The sequence below is a fragment of the Synchiropus splendidus genome, chromosome 6, assembly GCF_027744825.2.
Source record: "Synchiropus splendidus isolate RoL2022-P1 chromosome 6, RoL_Sspl_1.0, whole genome shotgun sequence".
Taxonomy (NCBI): domain Eukaryota; kingdom Metazoa; phylum Chordata; class Actinopteri; order Syngnathiformes; family Callionymidae; genus Synchiropus; species Synchiropus splendidus.
Window position 1 is genome coordinate 15,905,510 of NC_071339.1, and position 17,470 is coordinate 15,922,979.

The following is a 17,470-nucleotide window of genomic DNA, read 5'->3' on the forward strand; positions in this document are numbered from 1 at the left end:
ACTCTCTATGTGCTTTCCTGGTTTGGTTCGATTTTGTCTATTCTTTTATTTCTTCACAGGCACAACAACATCTGCGCTCGTGCACAGTTTATACTGTCTTAAAATAGACGGCTAAACAGTGTTGTTATTATCCAAAATTGGAACACGACCGAAAGCTAACGTTCTGCTCAGCTTTTATTTTGAAGGCAGCCCGAGCCCACGGGGTTTCCGTGTGTGTATGCGCGCGTGTTTGTGTGTGTGTGTGAGGAGGGAGTGCCTGCTGGCAGCAGACACACTCTGACGTCCTGTTTCTCAGACTTGAGGAGAAGAAAGAGCACAACAGCTCTCTGAAAACTGTCAGCGTTCTGTAACTTCTTCCCGCTTCCTTCCGTCCTCTGTCCGGATGACTGCGTGAGAAGGTAACAACTTCACAGCACGAGTGAAAAAGTCTCTTAGCGTCGACTTGTTGAGCAGGTGCAGCATCTTGTCGGGTGAAATCTGTCAACAATTATTTTCTCTTCTATTTGTCCAACTGCTGGTTCAACGACTGAGAGTTGACTGCTGCGCGTCACTTATTAACCAGGAGAGAACGCATATGTCTTCAAACGAAGTCAACTAAAAAAGAAAAACACAAGAGTTGTTGTGGTAATAACGTCGATATAACGCCGTGTAATAGTCGCCGCAGCATCACGTCCAGATTGCGAAGACATGAAAACGGGGAGAGAGGAGTCGTTGAGAGTAAACAGAGAAGGTAAACACAGATAAAGCCAAGCGCTGCTGCCGAGCCGTTTTCACTGAAATGTGACCTAAATACACAAGAATGAATCAACATCAGTCAGCAACAGCTGGACAGCTTTATCTCTGGAGGCTTGTTGCTGAACTCAAATGTTATTTAACCATTAACTTGCAGCTGAAGAGAAACAGTTTTTAAAGCGAATGGAGTGGAGATACCGGTTGGTTGAAAACTCTTTCAGGTCAAACCAGATGACTTGGAGGATTCAGCGCCCGTGGTGTTTAGAGGGACAGATTTGTGCTGATATGCGTCTAACTTTCATGTGGTTTCCATGGGAGTTGCTGGGTATTCCCTTAGATTTTAGTTTGATTCTGTTGCTGCGATGACTCAGCAGATCGCTGTGCATTTCTGTTTGGAAGATATGTCTCAAAGTTCACGTGTTAGGTTCCGCCGTTCACATGAGAACTGGAATCTTTTGAAAACGACTGACAATGAAACAGATCAATCTTCAAACTTTGATTTCTTAGATGACATTATGGTTTCCACAAATGTGCTCAATATCAACACACCACTGACACGCACACGCAATATATATATATATATATTTTTTTACAGCTGAAATTTTCAAATACGTTTCTTGTTTATATTTCAAGGATTTTTACTAACTAACTAACTGTACATACTTGGCATGAAAGTGAACAAAAGATTGTCAGTCCACAACCATATACAGGAGTTTTTCAATGAAAAAGTCCGTGTGATGTCAGTAGTTCAAAAGGCTGTAGCGTGACAGTGGTGAGAGAGAAAATCTTCATTGTGACCCACTCTCATCTAGTGTGTATATAATTGACGTCACTAGGCGGAGGCCATAGTGAATTACACTACACCCCACAAGCTACAGCAGTATAAAAGACACTGTCAAGAACATTCTTTAGAATAACAGCAGAGCCGTTGAAAAGGTTCAAAAACATGCTAAAAGCATAACGTTGTAAGCATTATTGGCCACTGTGTTGATTAAATCTTACTTTAATTTACATAGAGAAAAGGTACAAAATGTGTGATCAGTCTTCCAGCAATTGCAAGTTAACTCAGCTTTAGTGTGTTTAATTGAGATTAAAATGTATTGTATGGAGAGCCCTAGATAGCAGCACTTCAATATGCTCGAGGAACCTTTGACTGGTATCGTTGCGGGATACTGAAGGCCCCTCGGTACAAACTCTGAGTTGAGATGTAATATGGAGCGTTGGGATGATACAAAAGGCAGTATGAAACTGGTCATTGTCACTGTTTGGGTACTAACCGTGTCGGACTGACAGAAGATATCTATTGTTTATCTGAAAAAGGTTTCGGTCGAGGGAGATTCACAGCTGTTCTGTCAGCACAGGTGAACTTCAGGCTGCTTGATAAATCTAAACAAAAATATACAGGCCGACGGGCTTGATCCAGCTCCTTGCTGTTGCATGTTGACTCAGCTTCATTTTCAATCACGTAAACACAACAATTTTTTTTCTTGTCTTTGCTGCCCAGTCATGGAGAGCTCTGTGGAAGCTTCCCGGACTCCAGGCGGGCCGAAGCCTGCGCTGGCTCCCAAACCTCTGCTGGCTCCGAAGCCCTTCTCACTGCAGAAGAATACTGCCATTCGCTCCATCCACGCTCCGAGGACTAACCCCGCTCCTAAGACAGCAGCTCCACAGCTTAGAGAGCAGACTGCACCAACAGGCTCCAAAGCCCCGGCTGTTAAAAAACCACTGCCTCAACAAGCCTCTGTGAGTCAGGTCACCAAATACTCAACGGCTGAAGAGACCCCTGATTCCAAAGCTGAAAAACCTCATCCAGCACCAGTAAGCGCTCCACTCAAGCCCACGTCTGTGCTGGCCCCGACAGAAGATTTTATCAAAGGAGATCATGGAACCACCACAGTGACTGAGACCACCTCCAAACCAAAAGATGTGCAAACCACCAATGAGACAAAAAGAAGCTCTGAGACAAGTGCTGTGATGAAGGAGCTGGGTCCTTCAAAGAAATCTGGCGAGCAAGACGTGGACCAGTCAGGCAACCATGATTCCTCCTCTTCTGAATCAGCCTTCACATGGGGGGGCTCCAGGAAGCGTCTGTCGATGCACCTCACCTCAAAGTTTGAGTCAGGTGGTGCACCTGCACCCACTAAAATCACCAGCAAAGATGCATCCCGGACGGTCCCCACCGGCCAGACAAACCAGAGCGGTGCAACACCAGAGACGAAAGAAATTGACAAGGAGGAAACTGAGGGAGGGGGCAGCATAAAACGCAGGATCAGTCTCCTGTTTGACTCCTCGTCAAGGCCGGAGGTTGCCACCAAGAGAGAGGAGCCAGATATCGTCAACGGAGGAGGAGGGGTGAAGGAGAGGATCAAAAACTGGACCTCTGAGTCGAATCCAGACGCTCCAAAGACTGAGAAAAGGCCTCCAGTGGTACCTCGAACTCCCAAAAGGTTAGTTGGTTGTGCTCCCGTCTGTGGCTTGACCAGACATGAAAAAAATGATCAGAACTTCTAACAAGTGCTTTCAAGCCAGACACATCAAACTGCCTATGCTCATTTGAGAATCACCTTCCATGATAAATTCACGCACGCCTGTCATGTTGCAATGTAGGTCAGATGTGGGCTCACAGGTATAACTGGGTATTTACGAAGTTGCCCAAGGGCAACTTGATTTTTTCCTGTTGTGTAGCTTTGGTCCGACACCAGGAGCAGTATCTGCTATCAGAACATGCTGCTCTCTAGAGCCTTTAGGAATAAATATCACAACCTTATTTTCTAATATGAACACAAACAGTTGTCTTTTTCTTTTTTTTTTTGCAATGGAGTTCATTATCGGGAAGCCTTCTCACTTTCTCTTTGGACACTGCTCTTCTAAGAGTCCGTGGCAACGATGAATCAGCTGATATGCACTGTGACATGCACCCAAAACTCTTGCCCCTTTTGGCTAATGCAGTGAAGTACTGCCTCTTTGACATCTCGCATGTGAGTGGAATGCTGTGTCTGTCGTTCATGTTGCAAAAAAAAAGGTCCTGGTTTTGGGTTGCATTTTTTGCATCTGCATAGAGATAACTTGCCTTACAAGTTCAATTTGCCCTTTGGAGTTTGTGCAACAGTGCACATTATCATTATTTGGCTTTACCAAGGGACTGCCTTGCTCTGCTTGTCGAAATCTTCTAACACTGTTATTTATCTTCCTCTTGTTTTAAGTGATGAATCCCCGTCTGCACCGATGATAGAGGGAACAACTCCACCTGTCAAGTCCGAACCAGAGAACGGGCAGCCGTCTGCTGTTTTGGAGGTAGACAAGGACAGCTCACAAGCCAAGACACGAGATGCTCCACCGGAGAAAGAGTCCACTGAGCAGCGAGAAGAATCCAATAATGACTCATCAGACTTCAAAGTCCGACTACGATCTCAAAGCCTGCCCGATGAAGGGGTCGCCAAGGCTCCAAAGAGGGACAATGTCAAACGGCGGTCTGTCCGCTTTGGTGTCGTGGAACGAGATGATGGAGGACCGCCCATTATTCTGGGCTCAGGGTCGGACTCAAGCAGTGACGAGGACGAGGCACCGGGTGAGGAATCAAAGGAGGAGATTTCAGTGCCTTCATATAGACAGATGGGAATTCTCCACAGCAACGACAATGAGCTTAGAAACCAAGAGGACGAACAGATGAAACACATGGAGTTCGAGAAACGACGGAAAGTGGAGGAGACAGTTAGGCCAGAAGATAAGGGGAAACCGATAATGTCAGAGTGGGAGATGGAAAGAGCGAAAGAGGAAGAGAGCGAACAGAAACGACTGAGGGAAGAAGAGATAGAGACAGAGAGACAAACCGAGCTGATGTTGCATAGACACCGACAGCAGGATCCGGAAAAAGCTAAAGAGGAAGTTGAAAAACTTCAGAGTCAGAAGGAACAGGAAAGAGTGAAGGAGCTGGAGAAGGAAGAGAAACACAGGGAGTCCAGGTGGAGGCCAAGGCACGAAGGAGAAGAAAGAGAGATTCATGAAGAAGTTTCAGTACATGGAAAACTACGGGCAGCTGAAATGCACGAAGAGAGGAAAAGAGAGGAGGAATGGGAAAAAGAATGGGTCAATAAAACAGGGACGCCTACAGTGGACGAGTTGGACGAGTTGGGAGACATGGAATGGACGAGGGAGAAAGAAAGACTGAGAGAGGTGGCTGGGGAAAGAGAGAGGAGGGCGGAAAAGCAGATGGAGGAGGAAAGGAAAAGAATGGAACTCCAAAGAAAGATGCGGGAAGAGGAACAAGAAAGGAATAGAAAAATGGAAATAGAACTGGAAAGAGAGAAAGAGGAACAGAGGAAAGAAGCAGAAAGAGAAAGACAGATGGAGTTGGATAGACTGAGGGACATGCAGAGAAAAGAACAGGAGAGAGCAAGAGAAGAAGAGATGGAAAGACAGAGGGATGCCCAGCGGAGAGAAGAGCAGAGAGCAAGAGAAGAAGAAATAGAAAGAAAGAGGGAGGCTCTAAGGAGAGAACAGGAGAGGGCAAGAGAAGAAGAGATGGAAAGGCAGAGGGATGCTCAGAGGAGAGAAGAGCAGAGAGCAAGGGAAGAAGAGATGGAAAGACAGAGGGAGGCTTTAAGGAGAGAACAGGAGAGAGCAAGAGAAGAAGAGATGGAAAGACAGAGGGAGGCTTTAAGGAGAGAACAGGAGAGAGCAAGAGAAGAAGAGATGGAAAGACAGAGGGAGGCTCAAAGGAGAGAACAAGAGAGGGCAAGAGAGGAGGAGAAAGAAAGAATGGAATATGATGGGACGAAGAAAGAAGATCTGGAAAAATTGCATGCAGAAGAACTGAAGCAGAGGATGGAAGCAGAAAGAAATTTGAGGGATGAAGAGAGGCAAAGGAACCAAAGTCTCATCAACTTTGACTCTGAAGATATTCCCCAACACTCAACAACAGGAGGATGCCCTGTCTCTCCAGAAGGTCAGATCGAAGTAGTATACGATGACTTCTCTGTCAAGAAACCTCTGATTGAGGTCGACTTTGATGACTTCTCTGTGAAACCAGTGAAATGGGGTTCACATACAAAAATGGAATCCAGTCCTGTCGAGAGGAAGCCATTGATCTCGTGGGATGAGGTGCTTGTGGAGGAGATTCCAACCTCAACAATCATTCAGCCCCAAGTTACAGTGCAGGAGAAGGTGAAGGAGGTCATCCCTGATCCCACTCCTGCTCATGAGTTCCCTCTGGAGTCAGATACGAAGCCTGAAAACAAAGAGACAGAGGAAGGCGATGGAGTGAAGACAGATGGGGAACTCATATTCTCCATGGAGATGGAGGAAAAGGAGCAGGGAGAGTCACATGATGATGAAGGCCACGATGTCCTCACACCAGAGGTAAGACCAACTTTTGTGCCGTTTCACTGAAGGAGCTGCTCTAGCAGGAAGTGTGGCCGATGCAGAGAGGGTGAGGTCTGAGCCGCGTCACACGTGTTCATGTAATTGTGGTTGTTTGAGCGGTGAATCAGCCGCTCGCCTCACCTCCACTCCTGCTGCTCGAGCAGAGCGATACATTTGTTGCTTCAGCCTGATTAGTGTGAGAACCTGTCTGCATGCTCGCGTGGCTGAGGACGTAGGCGTGACTCAAGGGACAAGTGTGGCCGGAAAGGATGTGTGTGTGAGGTCTATTCAACACCCGAGACATCAGTAAAATCATCAGTGGAGATCGAGTTCAGAATGAAGTCTCAAATCTACAGAAGGTTCTTCCCAATAGCTTGTTCAGTCAATACCGTTTTTCTTTAGAAGGTATTTTCTTTAAGCTTAAACAAGAGCGGAAAAGCTATGCCCGTGTGCAGGAGGGGTAAAGGGAAAGCTCTGTCGGCTCTAAGAGGAAACAAACCCAAATAATGTGCATGCAAAACATCTGAACTTCTGAGCCTGGACTTTATTTACATGCTCAGTTTGTTTGGTATTTATTCCCTAGTAATAGTTCACAACCCTAACTACAGAAAAATGTAAAAATATCCTAAGTTATGGATTCAACTTTTGAACTCATGTCAATTTATTTTTATCATAGCATTCCATACCATTCCCTGAAATGAATAAAAAAAAAGAAACAAAGAAAGGTTTTCTCTGTCCAGCAGATGCTCATTGATGATGTTATTTAGACCATTGAAGATATTGATTCAAATAATCAACACTATGCACATATCCTTCTGTTTGTTAGAGGCTGGGTTGTGGGGGCTGCAGCCAAAGACATGAAGCCCATATTAAGACTAAATACAGTTTGCGAGGTGATTAAAATTGATGGTTTCTTATCTGGAGGTGATAGAAGACAAGGCTTGGGGCGCGGTGGAGTTGTGGTGTCTATCTTGGTGCCAGAGATGGTGGACACCCTGGGCAGGTCTGCTGTCCACCACAGGACACATGCAGATGGAGAGGCACACTTGCTGACACAAACAGATACCTGATATCTGAATGTTATTTGGACTTTGGGAGGAAACCGAAGTGCTCAGGGAAACCAACACAACCCACACAAGTGGAGAGCATACGACCCCATGCAGACAGACCTGTCATTGTCTGAATCAGGAAATTCACATGAACTTGACTGAAGCCGAAGAAAAATTAACACTCAAAATGAGTCACCACTGGAGAAATGCTGAGTGGGAAGAGTCATTATTTTTCTGGGTTTCATTTAGAAAAGGGTGGAATATCCTGTCCAGACAAGGAAAGCAAGGTGGTGCTCTCAAAACATAACGTGGGCTCCGAGTTCTGTGCAGGTAGGAGATGATATCCAGGTTCAGAGTTCATGTCTATCAGAGTTTGTTCACTAGTAAGGAAAAGTTGGAAATGTTGAGACAGGTTAGTGCACTGTGTTCAGTCCTGTGGTGAAGACCCAGAAGACAAAGCCCTCCAATGGTGGATTTCTCCTCTCACCTGTGGTCACCAGCTTTGTAGTGATTCAGACAGGTTAGACTCAGAGTAGAGCCTCTGCCAGTAAGTGGTATGTCATTGTTTGGCAGAAATGTTTAACCGCTTCACTGCAAACAGCTGTGGAGCCGGTGTTTATTTTGTAGAGCTCTACCTTGTTTCCCATGTCCAAACTGTCATTTTGTCTATCCTAGCCCTGCTCCTTTGGTGTGTTATTCTGCCTTGCTTACAAGGCCCAGACCCACACTCAGTTGGGGGAAGCACAGGCTTCTAAGCCGCAGCCGTTATCCTCGCGACTTGGGTAGGAGGAAGAAAATGGACGTATGTGCAGTTGTGCCCTGACCATCAGGATTGCTTGGTAGCTTGAGCAACTTTAGCCAGATCTGACAAATGTTATCCTCTAATATACAATAAATGCAGATACTTGGTTTGAGTAATTTGAAACAGTCTCAAGTTCTGTTGAGATAAATATTTAAGGAAGATGAGGCAAGTTTGTGTACGTCATTCGAAGTACCGCAAAGTCGCCCGTCATGTGGACAGGGAGCAAATAGAGAGGCGAACCACTTGTATGCTCATCTCACTCAAGATTACAACGCCGTCTCCCCACCCCACAGAGCACCTCTGACTTTGTCCCTAAACTACTCCCCATGTCCCTCAGATATGCTAGCTTCTGATCTGGTCCTTTCTAGTCACTTCCAGTGGCATCATCCAGGCCTTTATCACCGACTCTTCTGAATCTCCTCCTGAGTCTACATTACGACTCTCCTGTAAATCTTCACTTTCACTGTTCTTAACTTCCTTCATCTCTGTCAATCCTTCTGATGATAGAACATACTTGCTGTTCACATTTGCTTCACTTCATATTCCTTGTTTTTTTGTTTTGTTCTTTTCCTGTAATTGTAAAAATAATTTTGAATAGCTGCTGTAAACAATCTCCTCCTGCCCATCATTTATGTCAAGCATGAATAATGTGTGAAATCATCAGGAAAATCTAAGCGCAGATGAAAGGCCGGCCCAGGCAGATCGCTTCATGGCTTGTTTGGACATGCAGCATATTTTGTGAAGACTGCAGAGCTCTCATCTTTCTGTGTCGATGTGCGTCATTGTGATAACACACATCTCTGTGTGTATGTGGCGGAGCAGACCAACAAGAGGCCACATTAGCCTTCACCTACTTTAAAATACCCTTTTCACTCGTTTCTTACAACTGTTGTGCTTTGTCATCATCGTCCACTAGGTGTCACCCTTGCGCATCAAAAAAAACTCAACAACTATCTGGATATCACTGTTGTATGCAAATTGTTTCATTTTGGGTTCAGCTGTTTTGTGTGCAACAACAAGAAGACACTAACAAGAGACATTTTAAGACACAAACTCAGACATTGTGCCCAGATGGACCAGTTGGACAGAGTTGACCAAACATGGTGTGCTCTCTTTCCACCCTGACACACACACACTAGGCCTGACCTCTTACACACACACATTTTCTTGGACATATCAGAGCTAAGAAAATCCAGCTACAGTGCTGCTCGACTTCACTGCTCTTCCTGTTTTTTCCTGGTTCTAGATTTCAGATACACAGGGTGTTTCAGTGTGGACCTGTCTGGATTTAGCATATGCTCCAGTAGTGACGGAGGGAACGGATACACTAGGACTGCAGTGCATGATCCGACAGGTTGGAAGCGTCTTTCACAAAGAACAACAGCCTGATACTGGATTTCAGAAGTTCTGACTGATCTGAATCTTCAAGTTTGTTCGGCCTCGTGATCAAAACTGGTGAAGCGATTCTGCAGTGTGGCAAAGAAATATTCCGCTAACTTGTCGGTGAGACGTAACCAACCGCCATACTGACCCCAGCTTAGCCTCTCATGCAGTACTTGGAGGGGAAGCTGTCCGCCACGCAGCTGCAGGTGGCAGGCTGGGTGGGCAGCGTTCGACACTCCTTACAAGGGGCACTTGACTTCATGTGGGGCAGCACGCATGAGAAGAAGAATAAAGAAGAGAATGTTGGAGGTGGACACTGGAATGGAAGAATCCAAAGAGCCATGTTGCCTCTTCGGAGTCTTGCCCGGAGCAGCAGGAGATCCTTGCAGAGGTTGTCCGGCAGAGGTCGGCAGGGGAGGCCAGCCGCTGCCCGCAGTGTAAGACGTGTGTGGTGCATCATGGTCACTGTTCTTTAGTGGAGGGGAGTTGACCACCTCAGTCGTTCGAGTAGAAGGATGTCTGTCAGTCAATCGACAACATTAAACTAATACTTTCCTGATGTCTAGGATGCTACATCACTGCCTCAAATTGTTCTGATATATATTTGACAGTTGATCTTTTCAGGAGTTTTTCCACAAACTGCTTGAGAGCTTGTTCTGGAATGAAGTCGGGCTATACAAACAGTTGAGTTGCTCAGGTGGAATCAGCCAATGGTGGAAGGATCATCAGGAAGTCGGTCGATGGTCCCATCTCAAATTATTTGTAAATACATTTTGGATTTCAGGCCCACGATGAGTGCTGAAATTTCACTGTTGCCAGGCGTGTGTGTGTTGATCAATGCAACATACTGTATAAAAGCCATTTCACTCAGAGTTTTGAACATTTAAAAATAGTATTTTGAGCATTTAATAAACGTAGTGAACTCTAGTTCACTGCACGAGCCACATAGGTTGCTGTGTCTACAGTAGAGTGTCGGTCGCTGTGTCTAGAGTGTAGCCATCTTGTGAGCAGGCCTACTACCTTTGATGATAATATGGTTGAGATCCTGTGTGCAGATTGTTCCCTGGTTGGAGTACAAATTTCATTTTTTTGTGGCTGGGTTCATTATTTAAGTCAATGTTATGTCGTTGATATGATTTTCTGAGGCTGGCCAGATTAAAAATCTTCGTAACCCGTAATCTGAAGGATACCAGATCGGTGGTCTGTGAGGGTTCTGTCAGAACCAGTCGCTGGCGGGGCAGAAGTGCCGGTGATAGTTACGGAGGCAGGAAACGGGTATTAAAACTGTCTGATGAACAAAAATATCCAGAGACAGCGCTAATGATTTCCCTGTGAAGCTTGATGAGCAGGCGAGTATGTCGACTCAGTCTTCTTGTGAAGATCAGCAACTTCGTAGTGAACCAACGTCACATTAAAGCAATGCTTGATAAAATAGCTACTGAAATTAAGGCCAGCATTGTGACTTAAAACACAGCCTGTGACAATAGCCTCCTGTTAACATGGATTAAATGTGACTCTACAATGTGTCCAGATAACCAGACGTGTAGAAATGAGTCGGCGGTTTGCTTCAGGAAGAGCAGTTATCTGATAGAAGAGTCGGATGACAAATGAAGAAGACGGTTTTTCCTGTCTGATGTTTCCTGTCCGCCATAAAATGCTGTAGAAATGAAGGGAAGCACATTGAGCTACTAACATGTACTTGTTTATTAAAAAGGGGCCCTTTATGTGTGGACTTTGCCCTGCATCCTCATTTGGGGTTCCTCTAGGAACTCTGGTTCCCTTCCACAGGGTCACCGACACACATCTGGAACATTGCATAAATGGGCAGTTGAGTTGTGCGACACTGGTGCCTCCGTGCAAGAATGTTCGCATCCAGCTCTAGACCTTTTTTGCTTACGTAAATTTACAAAACGGTTATAAAACACAGTTGTTGCATTGCATAAAAAAATATGCATGTTAAAATAATTTTATTCAGTAATTCAGTTATTCAGGATATTGCATTTTCGCTAGGAAAAAACTTTGTAAGTTCTGCACGACAGTGAACTACAAATAACGCAAAAAAACAAGTCATGGATGCTACGTTCTTTTTCACTTTCCATGACTGCTTTCCTCATGTCCCCCCCCACACAAGTCTACTCATTATATAGATAGCAACAGAAAACTTTCAGAATCTGTGTCAGCAGCAAAAGTAGAAGTTACTGTCACTTACTGAAGAACTACAGCAGCTAAATAGAAAGTTTTTTGTTCAAACACCGAATACAGTATGCCTGCTTACACTGTCATACGGTAATGACTCCTGTTTTGACTCGCTCATCCTCCGCCCTCCACACATACCTGAATGGCAATCCACATTTCACTTTCAGCCTTTCAAGTCTGCAAGATGGGACCTGAGTGTTTAAGAAGTATTTGAACAGTCTGGATATTTTGGCTTATAAATGTGCTATTTGAGTATAAACAGCGTAGTGAGAGCTAACGGCTGTTTATAGAGACTCGTGACTCATGGCTTTATGGTTATTTCTGGTTTCCTGTTTACTTGGTGCATAATTTGGATTGTGTTGTGTTTGTATGTAAACGTGGCCTGTGTCTGTGCTTCCTGTTCTCAGGACGATTCAGTTTGAGCTGTGAATGTCTCATTTTGGTCCATTACTTTAAGTACTATATTAATGGCAGCCAAAGTTAACTTTCACTGTTTTTTATCTCAATTACTGTCTGGATTATTTAGTCATCTCCCATTCGTTTTTCAAATAATGTGAAATTAAATGCTGCTTATGTTCAAAAGTTAAAATGAAATAGTCAATGAAATTAATTCTCAACAGTGAGGTTAAACTGTGGCACTTGTTGCAGCGCTGTCTAACTGACTCAGGAAGTTTCATCATTTCAATCGTCAAATTTGTGCTGTAATGAACTCACTATTTTCCCTTTCAGGCCGAAGTGGGCCGCACAGATGTTGACGACGAAGACACAGATGTGTTGATTGAGCCAGAAGAAGAGAGTGGTGACGATGAACAGACGACTGAAGCTGACGGGTATGATGGCCCAGTCCTGTAAACATCACAAGCACTGCTTACTTTACGCTTCCTTCTGTTGTCGTCTGAAGCGTCCCTTATGGTCGTCACACGGCGGCCTGGGAAAGCTATTTTTATTTAATGATGGTTTACAGCGTTTGAACAATACAGTCATCTCGATTTAGGTGAAGGTGAAGATGATTGTTACGGGAGGAACAGGAGAAGACCCAGGTGTGGAGATAAAAAAATGTAATCTCAGTTGAAGCCGTTCAAAAAAAAAAACAAGTAACTGATCAGTGAATGATCTACAAAGGAGAAAGGAGGAGGAAACTAGTGTGTAATGTAACTTACTGAACTTCTAGGCTCAGCAGTGAAGAGCAGGAGAACAATTACATAGTTTATTTATGATTGATCAATGACGGGAGCGACAAGAGTGCATGACAGTACCAAGACCATGGCACAGTGCGACTGCCCACTGAGCACTTTATTGGTCAAAAAATGTCAAAAAAAATGTAATACATATGTAATGGTCCTTAGACAAGGCTTTTTGCTGTTTTAAGTTTAGATCTATTAGACTGTTCATTGATCATTCACTGTTAAAAATGTTTTTTATTTTAATCTAGACTATAATAATGAAAGGATTAAAAGGAAATGAAAGGATATTCTATAATCTAGATTTAGGCTAAAATATAGACAGATCATCCACGGAAGAATTTCGGTCTAAACAAAGAACAATAGATTTTCCACCTAGTTTAACCCTCTGTTGATTGTCAGGAGCAGAGCTTGGCCCACTAAGTCCAAAAAAATATTGTGGAAACTTTGTGGATGACACGGCATAATGAGCCGAATGGGTTTGGACGAAGTTGACCTGCCTAAACAGTCCTGACAAAGCATATTTTTGATAACAAGTTAATATTGTTGACCTCTATCTTAACTGTGCTGTATCAGTTGAGCACTCTGCCCCCTTGTGTCGGTTTCAGTAACATGCATGTATGTTACTTCTTACTGTTTTCTTCTTCCTCAGTTCTACACCTGCCACTGAGGAACTACCAGAGGAACCCACAGAGGAAGACAGTCCAGATCTTTACACAGAACCAGAAGTGACTCCTTTCCCAGAGGTAACAGCTGAGGACAGATGTTTGGTCATGTGGGGAGAGACTCATGCTGTTGGCTGGTGTCTGCAGCCCTCAGTCCCGCTCCTGGATACCAGCGCTCAGAGGTCAAAAGCCAGCCTGAGTAGGAGGAGGAGTCGAAAACGACCATCACGCTCCCAACGTCTGGTGGTGGCTCCAACTGAGAACCAGGACTGGAGGACTTGTGACTCAACCGGTAATTAAGGCAGCGGGTTTATTAACCAGTGGGTGTTCCCAGATAATGGGTCTAATGATCGTTAGTTGATGCTGCTGAGCATTTTTGAGAATTATTTCTCTACGATGTGTTTCACTGGGGTTCTCCATCTCCAGTCTTTTCCTTTTTGCTATGAAGGTGTGAGGAAAAGCTCCCACACATTTGCCATGCCACGCTGCTTGAGATGGAAGCCAGCAGATTGTTTATCTTGTATGAGGGGTTTTGGACTTATATGATGTGTTGTTCTGATGGGGTGAGCCATTTACACCTACGGCCTCTGCTGAGGATCCTAATCTGTTGTCCTCTGAAGGTTCAAAGACTGAATAGCTGCGTCTTAAAACGTATGTTTTTACAAACTGCTTCTCCACATTACCTCATGCGACTGGGATGAACTCTGAGGAAACGCTTACCTTATCAGTCCAATTACACTGGAACAGTGGAACAGTGAAGAACGATACTGGCTGTTGCCAGATGTTCTTGTAGCTCCCCTGAGATGGTCATTGACCTTTCTCATTTTTGTCATCCTACCACCTCCTTCCTTCACTGCAACTAGAAGTACTGACCTTCCATTTCTGGCAGTGGTCGGTCCAAAACTCCTAGATAGATACTACTCTACTTCATTACTCCTATTTCAAGATGATGAATTATGTAGGTTTTCTGGACAGTTGTGTTGAGCCCCCACTGTTGACAGCATTTAGCTATGTTGAAGGGCTTCTTTGATGACAAGTTCCATCATCTGTCTTTGAGTGCAGCTCTTAGAATTAAAGTGCCCCAAACCCTTCCCACTTCATGTCTGGAAAGTCTCCTATGTAGGTGGGGCAAGTGACCTTAAATTCACGGAGAGCCCTAACTTTTATATACTGTGAAAGGAGACTGCTGAGGACGAACATGTTGGACTCAGCTGTCCCCCTGTATAGATCTGCCTGTGAAACTGAAGCCAGAAACCAGTCAAAACTCTCTTCTCTTGCGGTGTAGCCATCTCATCCAAGCAGAGAGATTCAGATACAGAAGACGAACCGTCTCCAGCGAAGATGGTGGCCTCGCCCCCCACCTCTCAGAGAGTCCCCATGTTCCCTGGCATGAGCCCTGCAGCCTTAATTGTAAGTTCACTCAGAGTTTGTGAGAAAATGTTGGTTCAGATTCACAACTGCACCACTTGCTCCCTAAGGCTCAATTAAAAAAGAGGGGGCCGGGAGGCACCGAAGCTAAAGAAGACGAACCAGAAGAAGGGAGGGAAGCGAGTTCTGTTGAGGAGGCTGCCCCCTCTCCCTCGGTGTTATCCCGATCTCCTCGCTCGGCCGCTCAGATGGCAGGAGCCGCGAGAGTCCTGCCGCCGATCGGTGGAAAGGAAGGAAGGTGAGGACTCACTTCTTCAGATCTCATGATGAGGCGTTTGGATGAAATGATCTCTGCTGTCTGCCAGCAGTGCTGCCTCACCTGCCTGGCTGAAAGAACTGAAGTCGAAGAAGAGACTGAGTCAACATGAAGGTGTATAGCAGGTGAGTGTAGTATGTGAGGCATGTGAAGCTGGATTGAAGTGTCACATTGTGACAAGCAGTCTGTCAAATGTCGTTTTCATTTTCTTCAGGAGGCAGGCCATGCGACTGAGCAAGAATCCATCCTCAGGAGATTGTTGTGTCTCACTTCGCTCGTGGCGTTTTGCACTTCAAGGGCCCGTTTTGGACCTTTAATGGCGGGAAGAGAGACCTGCAGATCAGCCCACTGAGACCATGTCCAAGTCTTGTACATATTTGTAACATCAAATCCATTTTCCGAATGTATGTCCTGCCATCTTGCCTTCTCTGGTTTTATAAGATCATCCCGATGACACTAGAATTTAAATGGAAAATACTATGCAAAGCACAGATTTATATTTGTACATCGTATTTTGGGTACTCATGGGGATATAGGGAATAGTTTAACATTCTCGTTGTACAGTGATATTAACATTGCGAAGCTTCGCCAGTGAACTTACTTAGCACTTTAAAACATCACGCATTTTCTGTTTCTAACTGCAGTCACAGGGAACGAGGGAATCAGAGCTTTTATGTTACAGATGCCTTTTTATGAGCGATAGATTCATAGTTATGTTTCATGAGATGAAGTGAGGATGAGGAGTGAGTGTTTGCTGACCTGTGTTGAGTGTCAAAGTGCCTCTGAATTAATGGGTAACTCCTGAGTGATCAGAAATGATTGATAAATGGAATATATGGGAATTTTTATTAAATCATTTTCTATCGTCTGACCTTCATTCTTCATCACATTTGATTTACTCTATGCTATTAAAGCAAAATCTTTTTTTTTTACTCTTTTGGTTGTCTGTACGGATCTCCTCCCAGAATTATGAGCCCAAAGTGGGGGCTGCTCACAGATTCACTGAATGTCTGCATCTGTTTGAAACACCGGAAATGTAATTTAAAGTACACACTGCCAACTTTGATGTATCTTTCTCTTTTCATCTTTGTTCTGGGGACTGCAACAGCAACTCAGCCTCCGTGTCCATGAAGGAGCTTGTGACCATATATAAGGTCATTAAAAATTTAAACTCAGACTTCAGATCCTGTTAGTGAAAGATGGTGCATCATTAAATCTGGGATTTCTGTCAGCCAATTCGCTGGACATTCAACTAAAGTTGTCATTTGAATTTAAAAATGTTCTTGAGAAGACACAAAGAGGCGGCTCAGTGGCTGCAAAACTCTGAGTCACCCATCATCAATCATTCATCGCTGGCTGAATCACTATTTACCAGTCAGCCTTCAGATTATTGGTTGCAGTGGATGAATGATTGTATTAGTCAGATGGTTTGACCGTTAAAGCAACACAGGGTGGAAGAAAATCCTCGCTGCAACACGCGCACAGACTCAAACTCTTGAAGGTTGTAGGCAGTTGGTTTCCTGGATTATGCGGCTTGTCAACAATTACTTATTTTAAAGGCACTGACTTTATTTAGTTTGACTGCGATGGGGTTTGTGGCACATTTATGTGCATTAATCAACTAAATTAAAATATTAATATCAAGTTTTACAGTTTTGATTAAATTAAAATACAATAATTTGTTTATGAGGGAAAATAGCATATATTCAATTTGATAGAGGGGTGGTCGTCACGTCACAGGTTTATTTTAATCGATCATCGTCACTGGGCTTATGTTAATATTAAAGAAGAACTCGTTCTTGAGTGGTGAGAATAAAGAATAGCTGCGTTGTCAAGTGGCTTTCCTCATGATGGGCGGGGATATAAATTAACTACGCTGATTGGTTAAAATAATAGTTACTCCCGCCCGAGGTGCTTCTTTAACCAATTGTAATAGAGCTGTGATGACGCACCCGGTAGTTTGACAGGGAACGCGCAAAATTTGAAAGTTAACCGGATACGACGCAATACGGAGGTAAACAGTGTGCTCCTGCTAGAGGCGATGCTTTACCGTAATTGCGTTTTTATCCGCATAACATGCTAGTCATTTATAGCACAGGCGCTTTTTTCTGTTGTAAGTCAATGTCGTCGCAGTTTATCTTAATAAATTGCGTGTGTTGTGAGCAAACAAACGCTAGCTCATATCGTTAGCTAATAACAATGTGTACACGCCACAGTTTGAAGTACAGTTTTAGTTTATGAATAGAGTGCATTTGATTTTACTTTTGTCAATTTGAGCGATCATCAAGACGAAATGTTGAAGTTCAAGTATCATGGAAGTCTCAAGTCGCTTCCCTCCGCCACCGACCCGATCACCAGCCGCAGCTCCAGGCTGAACCAGGTCTTCCAGGTTTGCGTCGTTTCACTGGCCGTTAAAT

General features: G+C 44.3%; 2 protein-coding genes and 1 long non-coding RNA gene across 9 annotated transcripts in view; 2 read left to right on the forward strand and 1 right to left on the reverse strand.

Annotated features, from left to right (window-relative positions):
- Positions 1–229: 229 nt before the first annotated feature.
- On the forward strand, positions 230–16,124 carry LOC128760631 (inner centromere protein A-like). Of its 2 annotated transcripts, none has more exons than XM_053868187.1 (10): positions 230–398; positions 2,237–3,179; positions 3,936–6,090; positions 12,253–12,353; positions 13,357–13,450; positions 13,517–13,661; positions 14,655–14,779; positions 14,848–15,035; positions 15,103–15,178; positions 15,268–16,124. In XM_053868187.1, the coding sequence occupies exons 2-9, from the start codon at positions 2,239–2,241 to the stop codon at positions 15,173–15,175; spliced, it is 3,822 nt and encodes a 1,273-aa protein (XP_053724162.1). In that variant the 5' UTR covers positions 230–398; positions 2,237–2,238; the 3' UTR covers positions 15,176–15,178; positions 15,268–16,124. The 2 variants fall into 2 exon arrangements, with proteins under 2 accessions (XP_053724162.1, XP_053724163.1); XM_053868188.1 differs by having other exon boundaries at positions 15,106–15,178; positions 15,268–16,123.
- Positions 11,013–14,332, reverse strand: LOC128760632 (uncharacterized). Its single transcript, XR_008414853.1, has 3 exons — positions 14,090–14,332; positions 12,238–12,369; positions 11,013–11,131 (listed from the first exon to the last, which is right to left on the reverse strand). It is a non-coding gene; the product is annotated as an uncharacterized LOC128760632 (long non-coding RNA).
- Positions 16,125–17,058: 934 nt separating the features above from the next.
- The window catches only part of cita (citron rho-interacting serine/threonine kinase a), a 37,284-nt gene continuing 36,872 nt past the window's right edge, over positions 17,059–17,470 (forward strand). For all 6 annotated transcript variants that reach the window (XM_053868631.1, XM_053868633.1, XM_053868634.1 and 3 more), the window contains exon 1: positions 17,059–17,442. In XM_053868631.1, the coding sequence (XP_053724606.1) occupies positions 17,347–17,442 (96 nt within the window). In that variant the 5' untranslated portion in view covers positions 17,059–17,346. The remainder of the gene's footprint in view (positions 17,443–17,470) is intronic.